The sequence below is a fragment of the Vulpes vulpes genome, chromosome 4 (assembly GCF_048418805.1).
Source record: "Vulpes vulpes isolate BD-2025 chromosome 4, VulVul3, whole genome shotgun sequence".
NCBI classification, from domain to species: domain Eukaryota; kingdom Metazoa; phylum Chordata; class Mammalia; order Carnivora; family Canidae; genus Vulpes; species Vulpes vulpes.
Genome location: NC_132783.1, coordinates 41,309,690 through 41,329,622, shown reverse-complemented (window position 1 = coordinate 41,329,622; position 19,933 = coordinate 41,309,690). Strand labels below are relative to the sequence as shown.

Here is a 19,933-nt window from a genome sequence, read left to right as displayed (position 1 = left end):
TTCTGAGATCTTTTTTTTTTTCTGAGACCTTTTAGGTTTGAAAATAACTTTATTCTAGCCTCGTAACTGATTAATAGGTCAGCTTATAAAGAATTCTAAATTAGAATTAATTTTCCCTCAGAATTTTGAACACTGCTCTATTTATTATCCTTTTGTTTCCAGAGTTGCTACTGGGAAGTCCAACACATTTACCTTTGTGCCCATTTAAATGAAGCCTGTTTTTTTCTCTCTATAAACTTGTACAATCTTCTCTGTCTCTCTACCTGCTATCTTTGTAGAGTGGAATAAAGGAAGAAGGGAGATATACAGAAGTAGTCCAGAAATCTTCATGGGGTCCCTTTAAGCATTTTTTATTTATAGCCATCTTAATAAGATCCCCAAGAGCTACATGTGATTAGCACTGACACACCACACTCACACACTGACCATGCAGCCCTACGGTAACCACTGTAGAAAACAAAGTGCAGCTATAATAAAAAAAGATGTGCTAATAGTTACATAAAAAAATAATTATGACAATAGAAGATAAATGACAACAATAGAAGATAATACAGCTGTGCATGTATATGCACCATGTGAGTTTAGTTGCTTTGTGTATATTAATCACTGAATTTAGTATATACATACCACCTTAACGGGTAGGTATTATCTAGATTTTATAGGTTACATAATTTATTTTGGCAGACCCAGAATTGTAGTCTAAAGAGTCTAGCTCCATAATCTATGTCTTAACTGTTATGCTATAATACCTTCTAGTAGTAGGTGGTAGTAGTTTTTTGTTGTTATACTGCTTTTAAATATCTTTTCTTGACAAAATAAAAAGTTGGCAAACCTATGCTGATTTTCTCAATTTAAAAAAACTATTGGTGAAATCTAAAAGCCACTAGATCACTAGCTTGTGGGGTCAAGAGACAGCAAGAAAAATGAAAATTTAAGAAGATAACTGATGAAGCAAGGTCTTGGATGACGAGCTTCAGAACACAGAGTGCAGAACACTTGGAGGGCAGGGCAGATGCTAATTATAGGAGGAATTACAGCCACATTTAGAGATGCTGGTGAGGAGAACTTATCTCTTAACTAAAATTCAGGGTCCCTGAAGCTCAAAATAAGCCTAGTAGTAACAATCAGAATGCTTAATGCTTAATAAATAAGTAATGTAAAATAGTGAAAATTTGGAGGAATGGAAAAAAAAAATAAATCCAGGAATGGCCAGACTAGAAAAACAGAGATGGTTTCAACACTAAATATCTTGATAAAGTCAAAGAATAAGTTTAGTAGGAATAAGGGAGTAGAAGATAAACAGATAAACAAGGTTGTAGTCAGAAGGTAGTATTTCTAAATTTAAGATCTCAAGATGATGACGATACTGTTGATAATAAGCATTCATTACGCACACGAAAACAATTATATCTAGTCATAACCATTAATACCAGCATATTACAGAGGAGAAACTGAGGCTCTAACAAATTTTCAGTAAAACTCTTTTCAATAGTTCTTAACAAGATAATTCTAAAATTCATATAGAGTTACCTATAACTGGCATTCCCAAGATAATTTTGAATATGTGCATATTAGTTGTTGTTCATATCCTCCTGGGTATTAACATTACTATAATGCTGTAGCAATTATGATAGTGTCACAGATGTCATACAGATTGACCAATGGAAAAGAAAAACTACCCACTGATGTGTGGAAACCTGATTTGATATCAGTGACATAAAACAAAAGTTAAACTATTCAATAAATGCTTTTAGAACAATTAATTGTACATACATAAATAATATAAATTTAGATCTCTAACTCATGCACAAAAGTAGGTTGATTAAAAACATAAATATGAAGAATAAAAGTTTTAAACTTTTAATAAAATGATAGTTAAAAATCTTATTTGGGGTAGGAAAGGATTTCTTAAACAAGATCTCCAGGGTACAAAATATAATGGAAAAGATAAATCTGATTCCATTAAGACTAAATTTCAGTGTAAGAAAAGACACCATAAACAAAGGTCAAAGAAAAGTCTTAGACTGGAAGAAGACAGGCAACCAATATAGCCAATAAGGTATTATTTTCCAGAAAACAAATCAATGAGAAGGGTGAATGAAGCATTAGCAAAATGGGCACAGATGCAGAGATGTCCGGAAGGCATTTGGGATTTGCAGTACAAGAGAAGTCTGGGCTGGAAATAGAGATCTGGGCTACATCAATTTATTGATCACATCTGAATTTATGGGATTAGATAAGTTTATAGAAGGAAACTTATAAAGAAATTAGAGTTGGGGGCCATCTGGGTGGCCCAGTGGGTTAAGAGTCTGCCTTTGGCTCAGGTCATGACCTCAGGGTCCTGGGATGGAGCCCCCCCCCCATATTAGGCTCCTTGCTCCACCAAGAGCCTGCCTCTCCCTCTCCCCTCTGCCTGCCGCTCCCCCTACGTGTGTTCTCTGATACATACATACATACATACATAAAGAAATTAGAGACATGGATCTAGCTAGGACACAAAGGAGGCAGAGGATTTACTGATTCTCGTTCAATTTCTTAACACTAAATAACTCCTTTAACTTTATTCACATATTATTTTGTCTGGCCTTTTCTGACCATAAAGGACATTTATGTCTTTTAAAGACTGCATCTAGGGCAGCCCAGGTGGCTCAGCAGTTTAGCGCCGCCTTCGGCCCAGGGTCCCACGTCCGGCTCCCTGCATGGAGCCTGCTTCTCCCTCTGCCTGTCTCTGCCTCTCTCTCTCTGTGTCTCTCATGAATAAATAAAATCTTTAAAAAAAAAAAAAGATGGCATCTAAATATAAGAAATAAACACTAATAAAACCAGATGTTGTCGGACACCATGTCAGAAAGTGGTTAGATAAGCCTGTCACTACTGTGTAGGATATTATGTTCAGCCCCTCTATTTCACGTACTGCCAAGAATGTGGGAATGTGGGAATGAAATGCATATTAAAAAATATGACTGAAACAAGATTTAAATTTTAAAGTAAAAGGAATCTAAAAATATATTCCCTATAACATAGTAAGAATTTTATTGGTGGGGTTATGAACTATCTCCTTGTATACATTTATGTAGTTCATGCAATGCATCTTCTCTGAATTTTAAGATGAGAGGAAGAAAGGAAAAGAAAGATCTGTAGATCACAGACTTCCACTCACTACATTTCTTCTACTTGGAAAGAGCAAACCTGCTATGCACATAAACTGCTCAGGGAAGATAGTCACAAAAGAACTGCATACTGTGGGACACCTAGGTAGCTCAGGGGTTGAGTGTCTGCCTTTGGCCCAGGGCATGATCCTGCGGTCTTGGGATCGAGTCCCGCATCGGGCTTCCTGCAGGGAGCCTGCTTCTCCCTCTGCCGATGTCTCGGTCTCTCTCGCTGTGTCTCTCATGGATAAATAAATAAAATCTTAAAAAAAAAAAAAAAAAAAGAACTGTGTACTGTATATAAGTCCTTTTATATGAGTTCAAGAACATGCAAAGCAAGACACAATAGTAGTGTTGGTGGTGGTAGGGATACATGGTTGGAAGGGGCACAAAGCTCTCTTGAGTGTTGGATAGATTCTGTATATACTGATCTGTGGTCACATCAAATTGTACCTTTGGCACCTGAACATTTTACTATACTGACTCTCTTAACTGAAGTATTTACTTTTTAATTCCTTTAAAGAAAAACCTTCGAAGTCTAAAGAATCTCACTCAACACACTTTGTTTTGCCCTTGTCAAGGCTACATGGCCTGTAATTAAGAAACAAATATTTAAGGGCTGTAATTTGCCTCACTCTCAAAGCACCTCTATTTCTTTCTTTCTTTCTTTCTTTCTTTCTTTCTTTCTTTTTTTGTATATTTTTTATTGGAGTTTGATTTGCCAACATATAGTATAACACCCAGTGCTCATCCTGTCAAGTGCCCCCTTCAGTGCCTGTCACCCAGTCACCCCAACTCCCTGCCCACATCCCCTTCCACCACCCCTTGTTCGTTTCCCAGAGTTAGGAGTCTCTCATGTTCTGTCACCCTCTCTGATTTTTCCCACTCATTTTCTCTCCTTTCTCTTATGATCCCTTTCACTATTTCCTATATTCCTCGTATGAGTGAAACCATACAATCTTTATCCTCCTCCGGTTGACTTACTTCACTCAGCATAATACCCTACAGTTCTATCCATGTTGAAGCAAATGGGTATTTGTCATTTCTGATGGCTGAGTAATATTCCATTGTATACATAGACCACATCTTCTTTATCCATTCATCTTTCGATGGACACTGAGGCTCCTTCCACAGATTGGTTATTGTGGACATTGCTGCTATAAACATTGGGGTGCAGGTGTCCTGCTGTTTCACCGCATCTGTATCTTTGGGGTAAATCCCCAGTAGTGCAATTGCTGAGTCGTGGGGCAGTTCTGTTTTTAACTCTTTGAGGAACCTCCACAGTTTTCCAGAGTGGCTGTACACAGTTCACATTCCCACCAACAGTGCAAGAGGGTTCCCCTTTCTCCACATCCTCTCCAATATTTGTTTCCTGTCTTGTTAATTTTCCCCATTCTCACTGGTGTGAGATGGTATCTCATTGAGGTTTTGATGTGTATTTCCCTGATGGCAAGTGATGCGGAGCATTTTCTCATGTGCTTGTTGGCCATGTGTAGGTCTTCTTTGTCACCCCTATTTCAATTATTCCCCAAGGGTACTTCTACATCTTGATCAAGAGATTAAAGATAACCCCTAAAAAGAACCATCTGGAGGACAAATATGTCTGAGAATATAAATATTCATAATAAACAAGCTTCAAGGTCCTTCTTTCGCCAAACCAAAAGTAAGCTCCCAAAAGGAAACTGAAAGGAAATCCTAAGGTAAACCTTTTGATCATCACTTTGTATATACCCTTCTATGTTGTTCTAGTTCATGAGCCTGTATCTAAACATCCTCACTGAATTTTCATTGTAACTGTATTTGAACAGGGTAAAGTGAGTGAAAATTAGTCTATCTAGATTTCAACTAACTCTCATACTGATGGTTATCTTTTTTAAGTGAAAAGCCATCACATACTCGAGTCCAGAGAACAAGTTTTGAAAAATGTCTTCCCTTTCTCACTTTAAAATGAAAAAAATACCAAGGGAAAGTTAAAGAAGAAAACGTACTTAATACAATCATCTGTTCTACTAAGTCACACAAAATGAAATACTGCACCAGGAGCAGTTCGTTGGAATTACAGGTTATTGGTCAGGTGGAGTTCAAAACCGTAAGGAGGCACCGAATGAAGTTAGCAAACCACATACACAACATGCAGTCAGCAAATGCATTACTTCGGATATTTCACTTTAGTAAAAATAGGAAAGTCACGTCAAGAAAGACGCTGCAAGGAAGTGAAGCTGTCTCCTTTTTTCAATTTTTAAAAAGATATTTATAAACATAATTAAATGTAATGATCTTCACGGATACTCGAGCTTGTAGCAGAAATCCTGCAACATAAAAGTCACCTGAAGCTTTTATATTGTTTTACCACCTTCCTAGTTTTAGTTAACTGAAAAAAGAAAAAAGATCTGCAGAAGGAACTGAAAGTATCTGAAGGACTATCACGGGTCATATCTAAGAGGCAAAAACAAACAAAACCCTCAGGGTTGTAGAAAACTGCCGAGCGGCTAGCTTTAAGCAGTTCGTCGCTTAGGTATTCTTTCTTTTTTTTAAAAAACCTGGCTTGTAGGGGTGAGGGGACAGACAGGCACCGCGGGGAAGAAGGGGAGGGTGCTCTCAGAAGTGTGCAATCCTGGGGCCGAGGCCCCCAAACCGGTTCCGGGAAGAAGGGGCCGAGACCAGACTAGGCCCAAGGGAAAAGCGACTCCAGGAGAAACTCACTTTTGAAAGGCACTTTCCGGTTACAAAGCACTCTCACATGCTTTATCTCATCGGACACAGTATCCTTTCTGCCGGCCTCCGGGGTCTACAGCTGTAAAAGGCCCAACGTGCAGGCGGAACCCCTGCCACATCCAGAGTCCACGGAGGGCCTCGCTCCGCAGCCCTTCCCGCCGCTCCGCGCCCCGCGGCCGCGCGCTCCCCCTCGGCGGCGGCGGCGGGGGCGGCGGGGGCGGCGCACGCACGTCACTCGCCCGCCGCCAATCGGCGCCCAGCAGGTCAACCACTCCTCCGGGGGCCCCCGGCGCCGCCCCCTCCTGCCCGCCGCGGGACCCAGGCCGCGACGCCCGCCCGCCCCCGCTTCCCGTCTGGGCGCAGGCGCGGGAGGAGCTGAGGCGCGAGGCGGGAGGGGAGTGGACGCTGCTGGCAAGGATGGTGCTGGAGAGCGTGGCCCGCATCGTGAAGGTGCAGCTCCCGGCGTATCTAAAGCGGCTCCCTGTGCCCGAGAGCATTACCGGGTTCGCCCGGCTCACAGGTAACCCCCGCCTCCAGCGAGTCCCCCATCCTTGCAAGTTTTCCCAGGTGGGAGCCGGGGGTGGTCCTAACATCCCCCGGGCCGAGGGGCGGGGCGGGGCTGGGCGAGCGGCGCGTTACCCCGTGACCCCGCGCGCGGAGGGCGGGGCCACGCGCAGCCGCAGCCGCAGCCGCAGCCGCAGCCGCAGCCGCCGCCGCCGCCGTGGGGCGCGCGGGAGTCCCCCTCTGGTCCTCGCGTTAGCGGCTCTTCCGTGTCTTTCCGTGACGGAAGACGGGGTGCGGGCCGCGGCTTCTCCTCTCTCGTCGCTCGCCGCAGTGTGCTTGTTTATGTTAGAGTAGGATAAGTCATGGTTAGCGGAGGGGCTGTGAATCAGACGTCCCGAGCTCGGCGGGGTTTGACCCATGGCGTGTGAGCGTGTGTGCGTGGGAGAGAAACGCAGACACACGCCGTAGTGAGCTGTCTGGCAGGCTTGTTCGGTGACCACGGAGAGGGACCTCCGTTCCCGTAGGGAAGACTTGCACTGCCCCGCAGGCCTTTGAGGTCAACTCCCTGACTGTGGGCCTGGCGGTGCTTAAGGTAACGTGAGGAAACAGGAGTTCTCCAGAGAGCGTTGGGGGCTAGCTAGTACGATTTAGGGAGTATATGTGACATGCCGCATTCAACAGCCCGCCTTCACACACACACACACACGCACACACACACACACACGAAACAACCCGCAAAGGACCCACAACTCAGGATTTCATATCTAAAGGACGAAAATTTCCTTTTCGTTGAATGTGGTCAACACTTGGAAGATGATGTTGGGTTTTGAGTGTTATAGTGTGAGTGGGATATTTGTTTTTTTGTTTTGTTTTGTTTTGTTTTGTTTTGTTTTGTTTTGAGTGGGGTATTTGTAAACCAGATTGAGACTGATTGGGATGGTGGGGGGGGGGGACCATATCAATTCAGCAAACTTTGAACTCCTCTGTCCTGAATGTCAGGGAATGAAGCATGAATTTAAGATAATTTTGAGATGAATAGGGTTGCTTAGCCTGGAGCAGTGTGGAGTTCTATGGTAGCTGACATAAAACACAGCTTTTGGAAGGCTTACTGGTGGAAGAAGAAGAAATTGTATTTTCTGTAGACCAAAAGACAGAACTAGGACCAAATTAGTGAAGATTATTTAGAGATGGATTTCAGCTCCAACACACAGTAAGGCTTCTGTTAGGTGGTTTTGTTTTTTTAAGAGTATGTATATATATATACACACATATATATATGTATATATATATTTTTTAAAGGCAGAGTCAGGTAGTAGATTTCAATGAGATGAACTAGATGACATTCCAAATCTAGAGATTATTTGAATTATGGCTTGGTAGGAAGCATGTCATTGAATAGAAAACATGGTAACTGAATAATTGACATTAAAAGAAACATCTAAACAGAAGCAGCATAAAAGTAACATAAAATGAAAATGTTTCAAGTTAAGTATTTATAAACATCAAAATCCTCTTTTGATCCTATTATTCTAATAGATTTTCTGCAGTTAAATAAAAATTTTATGCTTTTTTCCTCTTTATCATTGCTTTTGCTTTAGTGCTTTACATATTTTAATGTGTTCCTCATCTTTTTTCTAACAACTATATAATCCTATTTTAGATTAACATCATTGTAGGCCTAACCATTCCTCTGCAGTTGGAAATTTGCAATATTTGTATATATATGTACTTTATTCACACTGTTCAGTGGTAAGTAGCCTTGAACCAATTGTTAGGAGTTTTTTTCCTCCTCTGAATTACGCACTTGAATGTATTCACCAAAACGGTACCACCTGGCAATAGGAGCTCAAAAGAATGTGATCATTTTGTGACATTTGTTCCCATTTGCCAACTTATATTAATAATTTGCCCAAATTAACTGACAAGTTTTTAAAGTCAAGAAAGAAGTCTTACTCCCACCCCAGCCCAGTGAAACCTGAATTATGCGTTGATTCTAATGGTGGCTGGTTTTATGTTAATTTCAGTTTTCTGTAAATAAGAGTGTAGTTGGAACAGATAGAAGGTATGTCTATGATTTCGTGACTAGATTTTTAGAAGCTTTTTTTTTTCTTGATTTCTACTGTCAACAAATATTTAATTCCCATTAAAGACATTAAGGAAACTCAATCTAAACCTTTTCTCCCTTAAATCAATAATATATATAGTAACTTCCTCTTCAAAGCTGTTAAATATTTAAACTGAGGACTGATTCTCCGAACTAGTGACAACTCTGATCAATGTCTTAAAAACATATATTTAAGTTCCATTAGGTGTGTCTACACTCTATTTCTCATTGTATTGTTTATTTGCTAGGAAGTATTAGCATGTTTGTAATAACTGCTGTATGAAAAAATGGATAATGACAATATAACAGTTGAAGAATCTGTTTTGGAGCATTGTGGAAGAAAAGTTCTACCAACCAATTTCCACTCTGAGTCTTCCCTTCAGAGTAGATTGTAATAGCTAGTTACATTTACTTCTAGAATCCATACTTAGACACTTGTTGAAACAAAAACCTGGAAGATAACTTTTCAGCAATTGTTTAAAATGTCTAGGACACCAAAAGTGTTTTCATTTTTTATTTGTGAAAATTAGAACAGTTATAGCTTACATTATTATTGCCTGTTTTTTCTTCCCTATTTAGATCTAGCGGTTTTTTGTAAAGTAATTGGCCGTCTCATGATGACTCTGCATTCTTAGTAAACACTTGGAGATCCTTAATCACTTTACAGTATTTACAGACAGTCCTTATCTATTAGAAACAACTTATCTATTTTTGTTTAGGTCACATGTTTAACAGTAAGTCTTTTAAGATCAATTTGTGTGATTCCACACTTTTGAAATATAGTCTATTCCAATAATTTGACCTTTAACAAAGCTTTCCCTGTTGTGTAAACTTTTAAAATAGAACAACAAAATCTTCCTATTCAAAAGTCAGAAACAGTCTACTTGTAGTTTTAAAAGCTTGCTATGGAACTTTAAATATAATTGCTCTTCCCTCCTTGACCCTGGTTGCTTCTTTGAAACATAAGGGTTTTGCTCCTAAAGATAAAGCAGTGAATCCGAAGATGATCAATATCTTTTCCAGAGTAACACCGACACATCCGAGCTGACAGGATTAAAGGCATTAGCTCTGTTTATCCAGAAAGGGCCAATTTTGAACAAAGAATTTAGAAGTGGAACAGGGTTGAAAACCTATATCCATAAGAAAACTTCTGCAAGCATGTTCATACCTGCTTTATTTATAATAGCCCCAAAGTGGAAGCAACCAAAATATCTACCAACAGGAGAGTGGATAAAAAAATTGTAGTATATTCATTGTGAAATATGGGTTGGCAATAAAAAGAGATAAATTACTGATCCACAGATGAATCTCAAAAACTTTGTGTTGAGTGAAAAAGCTTTGGTTATAAATATCAGTGGTGGGAGAATAGACTAGAAAGGGACAGGAGAATACTTTCTTGGGTGATGGGAGTATTTTGCATGTTTTTACATTTTCACTTGAGGCTACTGGCGTATATTTAATTGTCACAACTCAGAGCTAAACACTGAAGTTCTCTTTATTTTATTGTATGTAAAATGTACCAGAATTTTTTTTTTTTTAAGAAATGGAACAAAAGGTGAGTTTTCTCAGTAGGGATGTATAAGAAATTAAGTTCAAACCCAGAAAGTTGCATTTATTAATATGTAAATAATAGAGACTATTTTTTTTAATAGAGACTATTTCTAAAAGATCAAAGAATTTTTATTTTAAACTGTTTTTGTGAATTTGGTGAAATAGTTACATAGTTCCTATAAGTTATAAAAGTTTTTTCCCTCTTCGTAGTTAAACCAACCATATATAAAAGTCAGTGTAATTAAAGAATTAAAGATTATACTAGCCTTTGTGGAGAACAGTTTAAGTGGTAATAGCAAAACCATCCATGGGAAATATTTTACTTTCTCTTTTTACAATTCAGAAATAGAAATCATTTCTGTATCTTACCTGAAAATGATACACAAGAAAATATGTTATTACCAGGAACCAAGTTCCCAATATTATTTTTTATGGTATCATTATATGCCAGCTTTTGAGAAGGCAAAAAAGACTACCCTAGTTTCTTAGGATAGAACTCCTCTTTGAGATCCATGTGTGTCTATATGTACTTTTTACAAATGTCTTTATCATAGTATTTGTTTATATATCTTGGTCAGGAGTAAGTGTGATAGGTAGCTATTTGAATCTGCCCTGTCTTAAGCTGAATTCTATTTCTCTGAGGAGATACTTTTAACAATGTCTGAACTTTCAAAAAATTTATGTTAAAATTGCTTGCTACTCAGGTTGTTTTGAAATGTTCTTTTCTATGTACATTTTGTTTCTATGGTGGTACTGGTTCTTTCACTCTACCTTCTTAGTCTGTTTATCTTAACAGTGGGAAATAGAATATTACAAAACACATTTAGAACCCTGCATGGTATTTTAGTATTAATGTGGTCTGATTTTTTATTTTAACTTAGAAAACTTAGGTGTTTTTAAAAAAAATGGAAGTAGGAACACTTCACTGATAGAGGAAGAAGGTCTTTCTGAAGTGAAAAATTTGAAATAAAGGAAATATTTAAGGAAATTCAAGCCTTCTACATTCAAATGAATAAGCAAAATGCTGCCTAACTAACTGGGTGCCTTTTTAGTTGAGGTCAGCCAGTTCCCTGTACTTGACTTAATTACAGCCCAAAATACCTACATCTGCCCCCCCAAACCTTGATCTCTCACACTGTTTTCTTCTACTCCTGGCTTGTCTACTTCATAATTTTTCATAGATGCACCTTCCTGCCCTAAATGAAACAAAGCTGTCCCTGAGGAAGGCACTTCCCCTGCCAGTAGCGCTCTCAGTGGTATCTTTTCTCTTTTTCCTTGTCTTTCTGGGATGAGGGAGCAGGGGGAGTTGGCATCTTTTAGGATCTGCAGAGCAGCCTCTACACTGGTCTATTTCACTCTGTCTTAAAGAAAGCTGTGACTTGTGAAATCCAGCAGTATCTCTAATTTTTTTGCTGGTAACTGTTGGCCTTTAGTTTCTCCCTTACACTCTTTAAGGATGTCAACACCTCATATTTTTCCTTTCTTCTACAACACAACACTGGTCTTTTCCTGCTTAAAACTGCTCTTCTTATGTTCTGTTTTGGTTTGTTTTTAGATTACAGACCAGTATCTCCATCCATCCAGATAGTGAAACCAGAAATCTGGGAATCATGAAGGAGCCTCACTTCTACCATTTACCTGATGCTCCATACTTGACCACTCACCCAATCCTGTTGATTTTACTACCTAAGTTAGTGGTTCTTAAGTTTTAAGGCAATGAAGATTGATCACTTTGTTCCCAGTGAAAGCATCAGACTATCTCCTCTAGGGATGCCTGGGTGGCTCAGCAGTTGAGCATCTGCCTTTGGCTCAGGGCGTGATCCTGGAGTCCCGGGATCAAGTCCCACATCAGGTTCCCTGCATGGAACCTGCTTCTCCCTCTGCCTGTGTCTCTGCCTCTCTCTCTCTCTAGACTATCTTCTCTTCAGGCAGTTTTAGGGGATACATTTGTCGTCTTTAATGGCCGCTGCCTTAGTTTAAGTTTCCATTATTTTGCGGGGGCGGGGGAGGATTATTTCAGTGGATTTCTAACTGATTGTCTTGCATCTTGTCCTCCAACTAGTGGCCCTCTCTGCTCTTCCCTCTGTCTCTTTACCAGTCCATCTTCCATCTGATACCATAATTCCATCTGATTTCATAAATGAAGTTTTCCATAAATGAAGTTATATTAGTATTCAGATATATCAATAGTTCCATTTTATGTACCAAATAGATTTTACTTACCTGTTAATTTTTATCATCTGGGACCTGACCACCTCTACAATTTCTCTCCTATTTCATTGTTCCAATAGTATTGTGGTGCTTACTTCCTTAAACTTTTCATGCACCTTATATCTCTGTGCTTTTGCCTATCCTGTTTCTTCTGTGTGAAATGTAGTCCCTCCTCCCATAAGCCTGTGGACTCCTATACTCTTACTCATCTTTCAGAAACCTGGTTAGGTGCCAGATCCTCTAGTCTGCTCATCCCTGTGGAGTTAATCATGTCTTTTTCTGTGTTGCTTATTTATAATTACACATATTATACAGTACTGTAATCCTTTTTTATAGAACTGTATTCCATACTAGATGAAAAGCTTCTTTGGAATGGGACTGTGTCTTGTAATTTTTGTATCTTCACCTGTCATATCACCTAATCTGTCTGTGGGGTTTTATATTTCCTGAGGGTACTTAAAGTTTTTTTCTTAGTTTAAACAGAATTCTTTTTTTTTAATAAATCTATTTTTTATTGGTGTTCAATTTGCCAACATACAGAATAACACGCAGTGCTCATCCCATCAAGTACCCCCCTCAGTGCCCATCACCCATTTACCCCCACCCCCCGCCCTCCTCCCCTTCCACCACCCCTAGTTCGTTTCCCAGAGTTAGGAGTCTTTATGTTCTGTCTCCCTTTCTGATATTTCCCACACATTTCTTCTCCCTTCTCTTATATTCCCTTTCACTATTATTTATATTCCCCAAATGAATGAGAACATACAATGTTTGTCCTTCTCTGATTGTCTTACTTCACTCAGCATAATACCCTCCAGTTCCATCCACGTTGAAGCAAATGGTGGGTATTTGTCGTTTCTAATGGCTGAGGAATATTCCATTGTATACATAAACCACATCTTCTTTATCCATTCATCTTTCGATGGACACCAAGGCTCCTTCCACAGTTTGGCTATTGTGGACATTGCTGCTATAAACATCGGGGTGCAGGTGTCCTGGCGTTTCATTGCATCTGAATCTTTGGGGTAAATCCCCAACAGTGCAATTGCTGGGTCGTAGGGCAGGTCTATTTTTAACTCTTTGAGGAACCTCCACACAGTTTTCCAGAGTGGCTGCACCAGTTCTAAGTGAAGGTTTTCAACTTTAAATTCCTATTTATTTACTTTTTGACTTGGACTCATTTAACCTTTCATGATTTTTAAACTTTGTAATATAGAATAATACTTAAAGTTACTCTACATTTAATAAATATTTATTGAATAACTACTACAAAATATTTTACTAGGTGTTGGGGTCAATAGCAATGTCAGACATTCATTGCCTGATCTAGAAGATAAGTGTAAATCGATAGTCATAGTACTCTGTGGTGATTGAGAAAGGGACTGACGTTTATGCTGGGCATTCATTTATTTAAGTAATTCATAAAACACCTTGGAGGTATCTACTTTGCTCTAGGAAGAGTGATATGTAGCTCCTTTTCTTACAGGCTTATGAGTCAAATTTATAAGCAGATGACAGTAGAGTGATAAACGATGAAAAAGGGCTTGGAAGTAAAAGTGATCGATCTTGCTTTGTTATATCAAGGAAGGGTTTTGGAGAAAGCAATATTTGACCCTAACCTTAAAGGGTGTACACAAATTAATCCAATAGACTAGAGGTAGAAAGACAGAAGGAATACCTTTGCAAAGAACACTGAAAGGCAGCTACTAGGTGGTAGCTTTGGGTGCCTTCAGGTACGTTAAGAGATGGGTTCTGAAGCTGTCAAAGCAGCTATGCCATACTACAGAGATGTTACTTTATTGAAATAATGGTCTGTAGCAGTGCCATCCAAAAAACATGATGGAAGTGTTCTCTGGGCTGTCAGATATGGTAGCCACTAGTCATATGTCGCTGTTTAGCTGGTGATATGTGACTAGTTTGTCTTAGAAATTCAATTTTGAGTTTTAAAAGTAAATAGCTGTATATGTGTATTAATCATGTTTTTTTATTTTCTATATTTTATGGTGCTTTGACACTTTGGGGCCAAGAAGAACCTGCACCTTCCCAGGAGTAGCTAATTCCTAGAGATAGTAAACAACTTGCCTGTGAACTCACTTTTCATATGCAAACCAACCATCACCTTTATATTACTCTCACATACCACGCCTGTATTCCTCCTGCCCTAATCACCAGGGCTAAGTACTAGACAACTGCAGACCATCCCTATAGCCCAGAACCCACAGAAATTATTCCTTTGCCTTTTTGATGGAAACCACAGTAAAGATTTGTGCTGGTGCTTTCCTCTTACCTTCCTCCTGACCAAAGCTGGTACTTCCTTCTGTTGTCCTGTGTGGCATGGTGTACCCCCTCTTGGGAATTAGAAACAATAAACTTTACTTTCAACTCAGTTGTCTCGTCTGTCATCTTACCATACTTGTTTAAAATAAAATCCCAGGTACAAATCAAAGCAGTGTGGCTAGTGGCTCCTATATTGGACAACTGATCCATAGGCAGACCCCCTTCTCCCGGAGAAACAGTTCATTTCCAGAACTTTAGTTCATTAAAAGAATCTATATGAAGTATCTCTACTTTGATTATGAGAATAGAACAGCCAACATGACAAAGTCCTTGTCCTTACAGAGCTTCATTCTGGCAACTAACATTGTCATATTCCCAAAGATTTCAACTATATACTGTTATCAAGTTAAGTTTGCAAGGAATTGCTACCAACCTCCCTTCTAGTAATAAATGTTATCATTTATTATGTATCTTCTCTGTGCTAGGCACTCTTGCAGGTTCTATACATGGAGTATATAAATAGGTTGTTTCATTTAGAGCTAATAACAAACCTTTGGCTTGGTGTTGTATCAAAAATAGTTTCATTTTGGGGGGATCCCTGGGTGGCTCAGAGGTGTAGCGCCTGCCTCATGCCCAGGGCGTGGTCCTGGGGTCCCGGGATCGAGTCCCGCATCGGGATTCCTGCATTTTGGAAGAGTTTGTATTAAGCCAGTCTTTTAATACTTGCATGGTAGAACAATTATCTCTGGGAAGTAGTTTTACCAAGAAAAGAGCAGACAAAATTTTAAATACGGGGATGCCTGCGTGGTTCAGTGATTGAGCATCTGCCTTTGGCTCAGGTCATGATCCTGGGATCTGGTATCGAGTCCCACATCAGGCTACCTGTGAGGAGCCTGCTTCTCCCTCTGCCTATGTCTCTGCCTCTCTCTCTCAGTCTGTGTCTCTCATGAATAAATAAATAAATCTTTAAAAAAATAAATAACACAGCTTAAAAGAGTTAAATAAAATACAGTTGTACTCTTAGCATAGTCTATTGTTAACATTCATTAGCATGCCTTGGCACATAATCTTTAGTTTTTCTTTTTCTTGACTATGCTATTTCTACATAGTGCTTAGCAAGATATCAGTTAAGTACTCAGTGAAGATTGTCAAATGATAACATTTAAGAACAGAAAGGATTCTCTACAGAGCCCCACAGAGTCACAGCGCTAGCCAGCATTTACTGACTGCATGCTGAAATGTTTATCTTGGTTTCCTTATGTATTTGTCTTCATAGACATAGGGACCATTTTATTTATTTATTTATATTCCCTAACCCCCCTGAGGCAGTATTTAGTATTCCCGAAGGCATTTAATGAACACTTAGGGAATAAGATGTATGTAATAATGAGAATTTTCAGTGTATGAAAATTTCAGTCTCTTCAGACAACATTTCTTTCGGAATCACTATGTCTTACAAGAATGTAAATTAAAGCATTGAAGACATGTTTTATCTGGAATCCTAAATCAATGGTAAAATATTCATTTTTTGATATTCTGTTGTATGATATGTTTTTTAAAAGATTTTATTTATTTGTTTATGAGAGACACACACAGAGAGAAAGAGAGGCAGAGACACAGGCAGAGGGAGCAGCAGGCTCCATGCAGGGAGCCCTATGCAGGACTCAATCCCGGATCTCCAGGATCACGCCCTGGGCTGAAGGTGGCACTAAACCGCTGAGCCACCCGGGCTGCCCTATTTTTATTTTTTAAAGATTTTATTTATTCATAAGAGACACAGAGAGAGAGAGAGAGAGGCAGAGACACAGGCAGAGGGAGAAGCAGGCTCCATGCAGGGAGCCCGATGTGGGACTTGATCCCAGGTCTCCAGGATGACGCCCCGAGCCGAAGGCAGATGCTCCACCACGGAGCTACCCTGGCATCCCCTGTTGTATGATTTTAGACATGGCGGAAATGTTTTCTAAACCTATAAAATATGTCACACATTGAACTTTGTAATGGTGATCATTACTCTTGAAATAAAAACGAAGTTAAATATACTTAGTGTGAGGATAGTAAAATAGGATATTTGACACAGGATCTATTTCTCAAAGTTTTGTGTTCCAGTTTTACAAGTCTTAAGTTAGCCCACAAATAAAACAAAGTGGTCTCAGGTATAGGTAGCTTGATTGTGTTATTTATGCATAGTGTTATGTTATAGATAAGTTAGGTAAGAGATTAACATGAGACGTAAAAAACAAGTAAAGGATAAACCCAAGGACGACATGTGCTGTTTGAGCTCTATTAAGAGAGTACTGTTAAATCTGTACATGTTCAGTTTCAGAATGGCTTCGGTTACTGCCTTTCCTCGGTGTACTTGCACTACTTGGCTACCTTGCAATTCGTCCATTCCTCCCGAAGAAAAAACAACAGAAGGATAGCTTGATTAATCTTAAAATACAAAAGGAAAATCCCAAAGTGGTGAATGAAATAAACATTGAAGATTTGTGTCTCACTAAAGCAGCTTACTGTAGGTGTTGGCGTTCTAAGACGGTAAGATATATGCTTACACGTATTCTAAAATTGTGCAGTTAAAGTTGTTCTTAAGTCCCAGTTTTGAGGTTCTTTGAGATGATTTTTCCGCAGTATTCAGTACTGAAAATTTATATTCCTAAGTTAAAGTTTGCATTTTATGTTGGGTACTTATCTACATGAGAAAAGTTACAGCAGTGCAAGGAAAGATAGAAATCTTATGCTTCAAAGCTGATGTCCGCCACTTATAGTGTGACTTTGGTTAGGCAGGTTTCTTAATCTTTAATCTCTGATGTTCAGTTCAGGTTTTTTTTTTTTTTTTTTTTTTTTTATAATATGTCAATATCATACACATTTTTTAGGATGTAGTGAGATGTATGTACAGTACCTTATATACAGACGAGCTAATAAATGGCAGCTATAATTATGGGTGTTTTTTAATGTGGAAATAAGTATGGAGTGATAAGTATTATAAGTAGCTGGTGAGATTTGTTTTCTAGTACTATGATCCTAGGTTATTTGAAGTTTTAAGTATAGTAACATTCATCACAACTTTTTTTTGTAATAAAGTTTTGGAAATAATCTAGGTGTCTGATAATGGTAATGATTATGGTATAATATAAATTATGGGATGTTAGGAAGCTATTACAAATCATGTTTTTAAGACTATTTTAATGACATGAGAGCATGATGTAGTTATTAAGAAAAGCACAGTACAGTTTGATCCCAATTTTGTTTTTAAAAAAGGAATACACTTAGTAAAATGCATAGGAAAAAATATCTCAGAATCTGGATTATTGTTATCTATGAGTGAATTTCTAAATATGCATTTTAAATTTTTTCAAAAACTATACAGTATGTGTGAGTTTTATAGTAGGAAAACATGAGATAATATATTTTGGTTCTCCCAAAACTTAATTGCTTACTGTTGACTAGAAGACTTACTGATGACATGAGGTCAGTTAACACCTATTTTGTATGTTAGATGTGTTACATACTTTATTCTTACAATGAAGTAAGCTACAGAAAAAATTGTTAGTAAGAAAACCATAAAGAAGAGAAAATTCATTTACAGTACTGTATTGTGTTTATTGAAAAAAAATCCACAGTTAAATGGTCCCATATAGTTCAAACCTGTTGTTCAAGGTTCAACGGTACATTCTTTTCAAATTTAAATAAGTGAAGAGAGGAGTTCTAATTTGGAGCTCTACAGAGAACAAGAGCTTATTTTGATCGCCCTTTAAACCTGTTTTATTGACTCTTGGAATAATAAAAAATAATCCAAAAAATCTATATCAAATAATATATTAACTATTTAAAATTATTAAACTTGCTGTGATATTGGAGTGTAGTTAGGTTAGATGTAGAATATACATTACTCAGGAAAGCTATCTGATAATTTTTTTCTTCAAAGTTATGTACTTCCTTGTAAGAGCATTTCACAAATATTCCTACTTACTGAATCATTTTTAAAATAACACTTGTAATTCTTTTTCCTTTCTAGTTTCCTGCCTGTGATGGTTCACATAATAAACACAATGAATTGACAGGAGATAATGTGGGCCCACTAATACTGAAGAAGAAAGAAGTATAATAGTAATGAATTAGGATTGAATTAAGTTGTGTGCTGTAAAATTCTATAACAATATTTTTTCATTTTTTATGTATAGAAGATCTTTTAAATGGTAGTCTTAATTATTGCTACTGGTTGAGTAATTATTTCTGCCAATTTATTTTCTTCTACACTACTGTTTATATTTGATACTTTGTGTATTCAAACGGTCATTTATATAGAAATTAAATTGTACAACCCTTTCATTCTTACTTCAAAGACAATGTCTTGGTTTTCATTAACTGAGAAAAATCTGTTTTTGGCTGTGGGTCCAAAGCTCTTCCTTTGAATATCAATATTTTCTATGGAATCTACACTTAAATTTTTTCTCCCTACATTAAACATATTATTTTTCAGTCTTCTGTTCTGATCATTTGAAGTGACTTTTCCTCTTTGGCCTTCCACACTCTGTTCTTTTCAGATCAGTAAGAAAAATATTGCTGTCAAGAATTACTTGAGTTTTCAAAGAGATAAATGCTTTGCTTTATAAACATTATGTCTAATTAAAGTGTGAATATCCCAATTTCAGAAAAGACATGAACTGGATATAGAAAGTTCCAAAAAGGAATAGTTATTTACACTATTAAAGAAAAATGTGTTTACTTTACAAAGGCTTGTTTGTGTCTCTTTAGGTGTGTGTTTTGTATATGTATCATGAACTCTTTGACTCAGTGACAGGGTGGGATGGAATGGCAGGAATACCTATATTAAATTCATGAGCTGCTGCAATTTGAAGGTTAATTAGAAATAAAGTATATCTGAACTCATATCAAAATGATAAATGGTTCAGTGATTCAAAATCGTATACATTTTTCTCTTTATAACAGTATAATCCAATAAAACGTAAAATAAAGAAAGTTTGCTAAATAAACTTATTGGAGAATCTTTAAAACTTGTGTAATTTTTTAGCCGTGGTCTATTTAGTTTTATTGTATGTTACAGTTCTTATATTAATAGCTGTCCTTAAGTCTGTTTATTAAAGGTACATCCTGTCAGTTTACTGTGTCTTTTTTATATACAAAAAAAAGGTACAGGAGGCAAACATTTAATTCTCCCAATAATAATCAAAGCTAATAGTTACCACATGTACATATGAGACATTGCACTAAGTCCAGTATGTACATTTGTAATTTATTGCATATTATGTCAGTAGGTTCTGTTGTGTGATCTTGACTCTCATGACTAACAGGAATTTTAAAGTTAGGGTTAGAAATATAGTTGTGGTTTTGAGAAGTTTTACAAGGCATATATATAAAATAGTTAATCTCTCCCTGTGTGGAAAGAGGTAGAAATATACCACTG

The 19,933-nt window shown here is 37.9% G+C and overlaps 1 protein-coding gene across 1 annotated transcript; it reads left to right on the top strand.

Annotated features, from left to right (window-relative positions):
* Nucleotides 1-6,157: 6,157 nt before the first annotated feature.
* Nucleotides 6,158-19,523, top strand: CISD2 (CDGSH iron sulfur domain 2). The gene is made up of 3 exons (XM_025983815.2): nucleotides 6,158-6,384; nucleotides 16,826-17,040; nucleotides 18,524-19,523. Exons 1-3 carry the CDS (start codon nucleotides 6,282-6,284, stop codon nucleotides 18,611-18,613), a joined length of 408 nt encoding a protein of 135 aa, XP_025839600.1. The 5' UTR covers nucleotides 6,158-6,281; the 3' UTR covers nucleotides 18,614-19,523.
* The last annotated feature ends 410 nt before the right edge of the window (nucleotides 19,524-19,933 follow it).